General features: G+C 37.0%; 1 protein-coding gene across 16 annotated transcripts in view; it reads right to left on the reverse strand.

Annotated features, from left to right (window-relative positions):
* PTPN13 (protein tyrosine phosphatase non-receptor type 13) overlaps positions 1-12,020 on the reverse strand; it is a 1,019,774-nt gene that overhangs the window by 17,345 nt on the left and 990,409 nt on the right. For all 16 annotated transcript variants that reach the window (XM_049885787.1, XM_049885797.1, XM_049885791.1 and 13 more), the window contains 6 exons: positions 8,508-8,652; positions 7,517-7,654; positions 6,946-7,034; positions 5,187-5,242; positions 3,138-3,238; positions 1,281-1,429 (listed from right to left, as the gene is read on the reverse strand). In XM_049885787.1, coding sequence (XP_049741744.1) covers positions 1,281-1,429; positions 3,138-3,238; positions 5,187-5,242; positions 6,946-7,034; positions 7,517-7,654; positions 8,508-8,652 — 678 coding nt within the window. The remainder of the gene's footprint in view (positions 1-1,280; positions 1,430-3,137; positions 3,239-5,186; positions 5,243-6,945; positions 7,035-7,516; positions 7,655-8,507; positions 8,653-12,020) is intronic.

The following is a 12,020-nucleotide window of genomic DNA, read 5'->3' on the forward strand; positions in this document are numbered from 1 at the left end:
TTTTTTTTTAGTGTTGTATTAAAAACCCTGTTTCCTTTGCTGGGCTTCCTCTCTCCTACCTTCAGCTTTGCATTTGAATCCTGCCTTTATTTGGAGGTTATACGTAAGCCTCATTTCACCTGCTTAGTATGATTAAGAATGTTGCTGACGTAACTTGTATGAACTCCCTACTTGTAAATCCCTTTAACAGTAACTTGCCTGCCCCCCTTTGGTGAGCAGTCTTGGCAGCAGCAGCTCTGACTGACTCCATTTCCTTGTACAAGGAAATAAAGGTGCCTTTCCTGTTCTCCCACCTCAGTCTCTAGTTTATTGGTCGGTACGAGTCATGCTATGCAAGAATCTGGGGTTTCTACCCCATAACATCTCATCTATGGTACAAAGTGGGGTACATGTAGAAAAGCTGTCATTTCCATCTGGACAGCCTTTTAGAGTAGTAGGCGGGACCCACTAACCAGTGGATCCACATTTGTTCTGAGTGGTGTCTGCTTCGTTTTCTAAGTAAAAGAAGCTACTTTCCATGTGCTAATGCTCCAGGAGCATCTAGTATGTTCAGGTTCTGGTCAGAAGGTTCATGGAGGAATCAGTATTAGTGACTGATCCCTGTTTTCTAACGGCCTCCTGGCTATTTAGGAATCTGAGATGACCTGTAAGTGTCTCGCATATGTATTTACAACAAGAAGAACAAGTTAGCTCCTTTCAGTGGCTACAAAAAGCTCAGGAAGTAGCCTAGCAAGCAGATGGTTTGAGGGAGAGGAGCAAGGCAAATCCCCAAACCACAGTGGGGCTGTGTTTCTCTTTTGCCTAGTAGAAAGTATAGATGGCACAAGCAAGACCACAGGAGCGAGGACTCTACACCACTGCTGCTTTGTGTATGTGTTAAGTTAGAAACTACTGTTAATGATGAACCACACCTATAGTGTATTAACTAATGAAGCTTAGTCTGATGGTTGGAATTAATACTTTCTTTTTTAAACTCTTTATCTCTACATATGTGGTAGGGAAAATAAACTTCAGGGAAACTTATCAAGTTCCAGGTGGTTAAAGACATTCCTTTAAATCAATATCATTAGAATCCTAATTAGAAAAATTAATTTACTGCTAGATGGGACAAGATGGTGCTCTTTTATAGTTAGAAATAACTGTAAGTAGAGTTGGAAAGGTAACAGACCATTGTCAAAAATTTCAAAGATTTCTACTAACCTTGGGGCTAGTAGAGATACATTTTCTTTAAAAATAAATGCATAACCTTTGGGAAAGAACCACTGGCATAATCCACTTACCTCCAGCTCCTTAGAAGGAATTCCTTGATCCAGGAAACCCCGCAACATTCGAACGACTGACTTCAACCTGGCTCCGGTGTATTTACCTGAGGGAAGCACTTTGATGATGGGCAGTGCAGCGAGCTCCTCACTTGTCAGAAAGGGATGATCTAGTAAGAAGAAAGCAGTTGATTCTCTTAAAAAGAATTTCCCCCAGAACTGATTTTGCCAGTAAGTGAACTAATTTGAGTCTATTCTCATCTCATCTATTTTTACAAAAGTGGGAGCCTATAAATATGAGAGAATAAGGCAACGGAATCAGTAAGAAGGCAGGTAACTAGAATTAACAAAAGAAAGTCTTTGCTGTAGTAAGGACCTTGCACCTAGCTTTTAAGAAAATACTTCAGTGATTGATCAGAAGTTCCTAAGGATCATTTACTTACTGTTTCTAAAGCAGTTTAAATTGTTTCTTTTTGTATGTCTTGCTGTAAATGGCACTATGTTCATGATAAAAATATATCTAGTCTTGTCACTATGCTGTATTTAAATTAGCTTCTAATTCTAAGTTCATGGGGAAAAGATGAAGAAGATGGTTTAGAAACTCCTTACAACAGGAGATGGCTCTAGGAGCACTGGTCTCTCCCCTCACTACCCACCCTTGGCGCCCAGTGCCAGTATTTCTGGCATGGCTGCATGGAGACATAACAATGGAGAATTCCTTTGGGTCCTTTAGGAGTTGCCTTAAACAAGTGATGACTTTAGTGTCTTAAAAGAGGTATGGATTTAATTTGTACTCCTTATGACAGATGCCTGCTTATTATTCTAGAAAAAAGTAAATGGAGAGACTTTTTCCTATTGTCTGTGCAAGTGTAAAGGAGCCCTGGTGGCACAATGATTAAGCGCTTAGCGGCTAACAGAAAAGTCTATGGTTAGAACCCCCAGCCACTCCACAGGAGAAAGATGTGGCAGTCTGTTTCCGTAAAGATTAGGGCCTTGGAAACCCTATGGGGCAGTTCTACTCTGTCCTATAGGGTCGCTATGAGTCAGAATTGACTTGGTGGCAATCGGTTTCGTGCATGTCAATCAGCTGATCAAAACATTTTTATGATGTAGTTACCATGTAGGCAACAATGTCCCAGGCATTGCAGGGGATACAAAGCTGTACAAGATACCTCAAGAAGATAACATCTATTTGGGAATACAAAATTCACTCATCTGAAATAACTGTTTACAGAATGGAGCATGAGTGTAACAGGAGTTTGAAGGCAGGATAGATGAGCATGGGCTACAGGAGTCAGTAAGAGCATTGCTGAGACACAAAGAAACCAACAGTTTATCTAAATCAAAAAAATGTTACTCAATTTCCTTTAACAACTAAGATTTCAAATGACAAAACTATGTTCTTCCATTGCATTAGTATAAATTTCCTTATATGAAACAAGAAAAATGAAAACACTGGATAGTAACTTAATTTTTCCACTGGCTCAGTTACACAAAGTGAGAGAGGCAGTTAACAGTGAGGATAGACTCGGTTGCTCTTAAAAAATAAGCCTGGGATTCAGGAGTAACAATCCTCTATCTTTGAGCTGTTCTACCTGTCTTACCATAAATAAAATTTGCTCCTTGACTTCTCATTTCACAAAGGTAAAATTGTGACTCTGTGTTTCCATTCAAAGTATTTAAACATTTATTTGCATGTCTTCCTCCAAGCCACTTAGAATTTTAGGCTACAACTGTGCAAATATCTGATTATATAAATAAGCAGTGATGTTTGTCTATGATTTAACTTTACATATAGAACCAAAAAAATACACATATGGTGAACTTATTTTTCCTATCCATTGTTTTGGATCAAAACACTGGTAATAAACTTCTTACCTTTATTGGAATCTTCGTGGTTTGTTGTCTCTATTGGCAGTTCAACACTGCCCCATGTGATTTCATCATCGGTTTTCCTTTCTCGTGACTTCTGAATCGCGCTATGACAAGAAAACACATTTGTAATATTTTCTTCAGTTTTATCACAAAGATAAATTTAAATACTATGGCCCTGATCCACTTATTTTCTCACAATTATTACAGTATTTTAAAAGATTATCTGATGAAAAAAAATAAATCCACAATTCTTAGAATTTATTGGTAGACCTAAATTGAAATGAGGTTCAGAACAGTTTAATACGGTTTTAAATTCATCCCCAAACATAAGTCTCTGAACCTTAGACTGAAGGATTCCTCTTGGGAATGGAAAAGGTGGTGGTTTCGTTTCCACCCCTCAACATGGTGGCTGATTAAAATTGTATCAGTATATAGCTTGACCTCTTTTGATTCTTTTGAGCAGCTGCCCAGTGTTACGTTGTATGCATGTATCGTAAGGTATTTAAAGAAGTCACTACTGAAGGATGTCAGCCTTTTGCTAAAATCAGGGGCCAGAAGGACACTCCTGTATTTGGGTACCCACTTAAAATAATGAAACTCAGTTCAAGTTTCTATTACTCTAGGGGTGTAGAGCAGAGGTCATCTCTCTGTTAGGGTGAATGGCTAGAAAAGATAAACTAGGTAGGGGAATAGTGCTTAGTGCTAAGGTGTGACGAAGAAGGATTTTGTAAAAGTCTGAAATTTTCTGATGTTCAGGGGAAAAAGCAGAGTACATTTGTCTGATAACAGCACACAACAGGAAAGCAGGACGTGCACTAATGTTCCCAAAACATCAATAATAGTGCAGCAATTACTCTCCTTTTATGCTGGATGTTTTCCCCCGTTCCAACTAAGTGTGAGTCACAATTAACATTTAATTTGCAAGCCCTGCATTCATGAAATTGATTTTGTCTCCTAGTAAGTATACTTGTCTACAAAGATATATTTTGGAGATTCTTCCATCAGGCATTCAGTTCTTTCTCATTCTTTTGAACAGCTGCCTAGTATTTCACTGTATGAACACACCCTAATTTATTTTGACTCTATTATGGTCTTTTGCTACTATAAATAACATAGCAAAGAATATTCTAATAGAAATGTCTTTGCACATGTGAGGGTGAGGCAAATTCTTAGATATAAAATTGCTAGTTTGAAGGCTATTTCTTTGAATCTAAGATCCCCATCTTATAAGACAACATTATTGTTTTTATATTAAGAAAGAAAAATATCAACAATAATAAGACTTCTCCTGGTTTCAGAGGTGTTAAGTATGAAAAAAGGCATCCAAAAATTAGTAAAATGAAAAAACATTATCGTTTTCATATTGCCATCTGAAGCGATTACACTAATTCACTCTTCTTCCCTCCTCTCTCCCTAAACAATGTTTAAGAGGCACCTCCTTACTGATATGCTCATTTTTGGATATTTGCCAATTTGTTGGGTATAAAACTGTATGCATTTCTACATTAATAAGATGAACCCTCATATCTAAGTTTACTTAATCAAAAACTGTCAATTTGCCTTTCTAGAAAAAGATCAATCACTCAATTTGGTTATTTAGACTTTTCTTCCATGCATTTGGAAACCTTGGTGGCGTAGTGTTTAAGTGCTACAGCTGCGAACTAAAGGGTTGGCAGTTTGAATCCGCCAGGCGCTCCTTGGAAACTCTATGGGGCAGTTCTACTCTGTCCTATAGGGTTTATGAGTCGGAATTGACTCGATGGCACTGGGTTTGGTTTTTTTGGTTTGGTCCATGCATTTTCCCCACGGTGGATAGAATACTGCTTTTGGGGGCAATATTATAACAAACACATTTTTACATGTAGCTAGAACCTTCTTGTAACAAAAAATTTTAAAACATTCTTAATATTCAACCATAGTTCCATAATTTACTAAAAAATTCTTATTTTACTAAAAAAGAACAAATTAATTTTTAAATCAACATCTAAATGGAAACCTTCCAAAGACTTCAAAAACAAAATGTTATAGACACTTCAAAAATTATTTTCTTACTTTTCACTTATTACTTTTTCTTCACAATATTCTTCACAGCCGTTTATTTTGGTAGACTACAATAAAGAGAAGTCAAAACCGAATTAGCTTATTGTAACAAAAACCAGACAATATCATCATAACGTTCAATTTTTTTTCCTGTGAATTAGTTCCTATATTTACTGTTATTCTTCATCTTCATATCACAAAAACACATATGACATGCACTTAATACATTCCAAACTGAGGCTGAGGAATCTTCAGTGGCCCAAGATTTTCTTTTTTTTTTTTACTGGTTCCACTTACCTTCACATTTGTCTTGCTTTTAATTTCTTATAGGAATATTAATGGTAAAAAGGTAAGGAGAAAGCAAAATGAAAATGTTTCTCCTTTTCTATACTTTCCAAATATTTAACTTCCTTCAATAAGAAAATTAAACGAACAAAAAGAGGGCAATAATGAAAACTAAACTTATAACTATGTGGTAAAATTTATATTCACAAAAAATTACATATATATACAAATATATATATTTTCATGCATATAATGAAGAGTATAAACCAAGCTTTTAATAATAGTCACTTTAGGTGAAGATGTAGACTGGGTAGAAAGGGAATTTACATTTAGACATTTCTGTTTGAAACATATTTTTACAACGAAGATGCAATATTTTCAGGCTCAAAATAAAAAAGTTGACAAATAAAATTTTCTGCTATAAACTTTTATATAGCCCAATATAAATGAGAATCTATATTAAGTTTTTTTTAAAGAAAAGTATCTGATATGACATTTTTGAAATGAAAATTAAAGATTTTTTTATTTATTCTCATAGTTAAAAATGACTTCAGAACATACATTTTAAGGGGCATCTTCAGTATTATTTACAAAAACATAATTAAAGCATCATGGCTTAAAATGTTTAGAAAAACTTTTTTGAAGAGCTTATTATTATTATGGAGCCCTGGTGGTGCAGTGGTTTAGAGCTTGGCTGCAACCAAAAGGTATGCAGTTTGAATCCACCAGCTGCTCCTTGGAAACCCAGGGGGCAGTTCCACTCTGTCCTTTAGGATCGTTATGAATTGGAATTGACTTGATGGTAACAGGTTTGGATTTTTTTTTTTTTAATTACATTGTTATTAATATTGTGATAGTATGTCAAAACATTTTAAGTAATACCACTATAAATGCTACATGTTGAGATATCTAATATTTGTAGAGTCATTTTTGTTGATACAATGCATATTTAACAGAAATAAGCTTTCTTTTATATATGTATAAACATATACTTGTAATCTATATATATTTCATATGTACATGTTAATTACTTCTAAATGTTTAATAAACATAATCCTGTGTGTATGGAATTGTGTGTGAGTGCATGCATGCACAGTAATTATTGTTAGAACCCAGACAGTTTAGACAGTTTCTGAAAATGTTCAGTAAGAAGAGTAAGAAGGACAGAGTGGAAGAAATTATCTTAGAATACTGAACAAGATCAGACTGCTGTAAATAAATGCCTCGTTTGAGGAAGCTTATATGTAATTTATCCATGATTCCAAGCTTTTTCTTAGTCAGCTCAATTGAGAAAACTTGAGGAATGATTATTTCACTGGAATAAGATGATTCTTTAATGTAACAAATGAAATTACTTCTGTTTTCCCTTAAATGTAATTTTTCAGTAAAACAAGAATCAGTTTCAAATTATTTCAATTTCTGGATTAAAACATATAATTCGATGATGGATAACATCCTAGACTGTTTCTGAAGGTATTATCTTTACCTCAGAGAAATCTTCAGGTAAAGGTGAACCATCACAGTCTGTATCTTCTGCTCTCTCTTCTGACAACTTCCCACCGGTCTTCAATGTACCTGTGAGAGAAATAACACGCCATGGGCAATTAAAAAAACTACTGAGGCAGTAGAAAATTTCCTTCATTTACCTGCAAAAGAAGGCAGTAAATGGACAAATATTCACAAACAGTTTCGATGTTCTAAATAAAAGAGTTAGCAACAAATGGCATGAGCATCAAATTTCTATCTGAGCTTATCTACTAAAATTGGAATGCCTCAAGAATAGCTTACTGTCAACTGGGGGAAAAGGTTTTGGCAAAGATTTCTAAAAGTAACAGCCATGATATTCATGATACATTTTGAGATTTCACTAATAAAGTAACCCACCCACACATATTTTGTGGAAAATAAAAAATAGAAGATAACAAATTCTTTATTTTATTACCCACTGATAAGAAATAAGGGAAACCACTAATATATTTTATATTTACTCCAAAATGCTCCCTAGTGATGCTCTGGTACTACTAAGTGCACCAACTTAGTTGTTCCGGCCCATCTACCTGGAACCCGGGCATCTCCTGCTGCACTCCTTCGGTTCAGAAGATTCTGGGCCTCCTCATCCACAACATCCAACAGAGACTGGATAACTTCAGCTTCTTGCGGATCATCATAAATGTCATCTTCTTGTACATCAGATTCTTGAAAAACAGTAATTTACATGGGTTTTACGTTCAAAACATTGATATGTAAAACAGGCAAGGCATCAAATGGGTTCTTTCAAAGTTTAAGCATCTACTTTGAAAAGGAAGGAGCACTAGTGGTGCAGTGGTTGAGCACTCAGCGGTGAACCAAAAGGGGTGGTTCAAACCCACCATCCACTCGGCGGGAGAAAGATGTGGCAGTCTGCTCCTGTAAAGATTACAGCCTAGGATGCTCACTGGGAAGTTCTGCAGGGTCGCTAGGGGTAGGAATGAACTTGACAGCAACGGGGTACAGGTATACTTTGAAAAGCAGCCATGCCTGGAAAACTAGTTTGCGCTAGTAAGTCCCTGTCTTGTTTATAGTAGTAGCTCTATTACTACTCTGGCTGCTCCGACAAAGACCACACAATCTAACTGCAACTTGCAAAGAATAAATCAAAATCAAGCTGGTGAAATACCTTTTCATGGGACATTAATAATTCAATGTTTATTTTCCTAATCTTAAATAATTCATGAAAGAAACACACAGATGGAAGTTATGTTACAGAGTTTAATGACATAATAGGTCAGCCCAAATATCCCTAAGAGAAATTTTCTAAACTGTTAGGTAGCCAATGAATTGCTGCTTCCCAGAGTACAAGATAAGCTATCAAAAAAACAGACAGATTTCCAACCATTTGAGAAGAGTTTTAGTCTCAGAGATAAGGATGGATGTTGGACATTTGTATAGTAATGCAATTAACAATATTAGTTTTTATATTGTTCTTTTATTTCTTTTAACAACAGTATTTTTAAAGCTACAGTAACATGCAAGGCAAATAAGAGAGGACAGCTGATATTTCTGTCTTACCTGAATTACTAGCACATTTAGAGTAACTGGATGACTGATTTGAAAAATTAACTTTGGACAGAGTCAAGTTTGTTAATCCTTTCATCTGGTAAGTACAGCGTTTTCCTTCAGGGTACGAAACTTCAATTACCCCTTCCCCATTAACCTAAAGAATAAAACCAAAGCAAATGATTAGTTTACTATTATACTGGCTTCTAGGATTAGGCAGGGATAGCACATTGCTCCTCCCTCTTGTTCTTCTCTTCTTCCTTAGTACAAAGACCCTGAATTTTTAGTTGCTCAGAATACAGGGAACATTTCTCAAAACTCCTTTGCAGCTAGATGTGGCCCCTTAACTAAATTCTGGTCAACGAGATGTAAGTAGAAATGTGTGAATTTCTGAGGAGTATTACTAAAAGGAGGTGGCATGTCATTATTCACCCCTTCCTGTTCTCTGCTTCTTCCAATGTAGAAGTGATGGCTAGAGGCCTAGCAACCATCTTGGACAAAGAAGATGATGATGGGACCTGTTATGGATTGAATTATATCCCCCTCAAAATGTGTGTTAATTTGGCTAGGTCATGATTCCCAATATTGTGATTGTCCATTTTGTCATCTGATGTGAGTTTGCTATGTGTTATAAATCCTACCTCTACAATGTTAATGGAGCAGGATTAGAGGCAGTTATGTTAATGAGGCAGGACTCAATCTACGAGATTAGGTTGCATATTGAGTCAATCTCTTTTGAGATATAAAAGATGGAAGTGACCAGAAAGACAGAAAGACTAGGGGATCTCATATCACGAAGAAAGCAGCACTTTCCGAGAAGACGGTGTGTTTTTTAGACCCAGGGTTCCTATGCTGAGACACTCCCTGACCAGGGGAAGACTGATGATGAGGACCTTCCCCCAGAACCAACAAAGACAGAAAGCTTTCCCCTTGAGCTGGTACCCTGAATTTGGACTCTAGCCTCCCAAACAGTGAGAGAATAAATTTCTCTTTGTCAAAGCCATCCATTTGTGTAGCAGCACTAGATAACTAAGACAGCACCCAAGGGATGATATAGTGATGTGTTGGAAGGAACTTGGGACCCTGAGGACTAAGAAGCTACCAAATCAACCCTGCCTCCTTTTTATTTATAAAAAAACATGAGAGAGAAGTAGTTCTTTAAAATTTTTACCTTTACTTGCAGTCAAACACTAATACACAGAGAATATGATTGTTATGTTGTTAGTTGCTATCCAGTAGATTCCGACTCATAGCAACCCTATGTACAATGGAACAAAACTGCCCGGTCCTGTGTCATTCTCACAACCGTTATTATGCTTGAGCCCATTGTTGCAGCCACTGTGTCAATCCACTTCATTGACAGTCCTCCTCTTTTTCGCTGACTCTCTGCTTTACCAAACATCATGTCCTTCACCAGGGACCAATCCTGCCTGATAAGGTGTCCAAAGTACATGAGATGAAGTCTTGACATCCTTGCTTTCAAGGAGCATTCCAGTTGTACTTCTCCCAAGTCAGATTTGTTCCTTCTTTTGGCAGGCCACAGTATATTCAATATTCTTCACCAACGCCATAATTCAAAGGCGTCAATTCTTCTTCGGTCTTCCTTATTCATTGCCCAACTTTCACATGCATATGAGGCCATTGAACGTATCCATGGCTTAAGTCAGGCACACCTTAGTCCTCAAAGTGACATCTTTGCTTTTTAACACTTTAAAGAGATCTTTTGCAGTAGATTTGCCCAATGCAATGCATTGTTTGATTTCTTGACTGCTGCTTCCACTGGAGTTGATTATGGATCCAAGTAAAATGAAATCCTTGACAACTTCAATTTTTTCTCTGCTTATCAGGATGTTGCTTATTGGTCTAGTTTTGATGATTTTTGTTTTCTTTATGTTGAGATGTAATTCATAAGGAAGGCTGTAGCCTTGATTTGCATCACTAAGTGCTTCAAGTCCTCTTCAACTTCAGCAAGCAAGGATGTGTTATTTGCATACTGCAGGTTGTTTATGAGTCTTCCTCCAATCCTGATGCCTTGCTCTTCTTCACAAAGTCCAGCTTCTCAGATTATCTGCTCAGCATAGAGGTTGAATAAGTAGTACAGTGAAAGGATACAATCCCAGCATACACCTTTCCTGCTTTTAAGCCATGTGGTATCCCCTTGTTCTGTTTGAATGACTGCCTCTTGGTCTATGTACAGGCCCCACATGAGCACAATTAAGTATTCTGGAAATTCCCATTCTTTGCAATGTTATCCATGATTTGTTATGATCCATAGAGTCCAATGCCTTTGCATAGTTAATAAAACACAGGTAAACATCTTTCTGGTATTCTCTGCTTTCAGTCAAGATCCATCTGACATCAGCAATGATATTCCTCATTCCATGTTCTCTTCTGAATCTGGCTTGAATTTCTGAGAGTTCTCTGTCAATGTACTGCTGCAATCAGTTTTGAATGATTTTCAGCATAATTTTACTTGGGTGTGATACTAATGATACTGCTTGCTAATTTCCACATCCTGTTGGGTCACCTTTCTTTGGAGTGGGCAGTTGGCCAGGCAGCTCTCCTCCAAATTTCTTGATGTTTATGAGTGAGCACTTATAGCACTGCATCCCTTTGTTGAAACATCTCAATTGCTATTCTGTCAATTCCTGAAGCTTTGTTTTTCACCAGTGCCTCCAGTGTAGCTTGGACTTCTTCCTTCAGTACTATCAGATCTTGGTCATATGCTACACCTCCTGATGGCTGAATGCCAACCAATTCTTTTTGGTACAGTGACTCTGTATACTCTTTCCATTTTCTTTTGATACTTCCTGTTTCATTTAATATTTTCCACATAGGACCTTCAATATTGTGGCTTGAGGCTTGAATTTTTCTCTTTAGTTAACTCAGCTTAAGAAGTGCAGAGTGTGCGCCTCCCTTTGGTTTTCTAATTCCAGGTCTTTGCACACGTCATTATAATACTTTCCTGTGTCTTCTGGAGCCTCCCTTTGAAATCTTCGGTTCAGCTTTTACTTCGTCATTTCTTTAGTTTGCTTTAGTTACTGACGTTCAAGAGCAAGTTTCAGAGGCTCTTCTGATATCCATTTCGGTCTTCTCTTTCATTCCTGTCTTTTTAATGACCTCTTGCTTTCTTCATGTATGATTTCCTCAATGTGTTTCCACAATTCATCTGTTCTTTTGGTCATTCGCGTCCAGTGAGTCAAATCTATTCCTGAGATGGTCTCTCAATTCAGGTGGGATACACTCAAGGCTGTATTTTTGCTCCCATGGACTTGATCTAATTTTCTTCAGCTTCAACTTGAACTCACATATGAGCAATTGATGGCCTCCTCTGCAGTCTGCCCCTGGCCCTGTTCTGACTGATGACATTGAGCTTTTCCATTGTCTCTCTCCACAGATGTAGTCGATTTGATTCCTGTGTTTTACATCTGGTGAGGTCCAGGTGTGCAGTCACCATCTACATTGTTGAAAAAAGGTATTTGCAATGAATACATCATTGGTCTTGCAAAATTCTATCATGCAATT

The sequence above is a fragment of the Elephas maximus genome, chromosome 5 (assembly GCF_024166365.1).
Source record: "Elephas maximus indicus isolate mEleMax1 chromosome 5, mEleMax1 primary haplotype, whole genome shotgun sequence".
Taxonomy (NCBI): Eukaryota; Metazoa; Chordata; class Mammalia; order Proboscidea; family Elephantidae; genus Elephas; species Elephas maximus.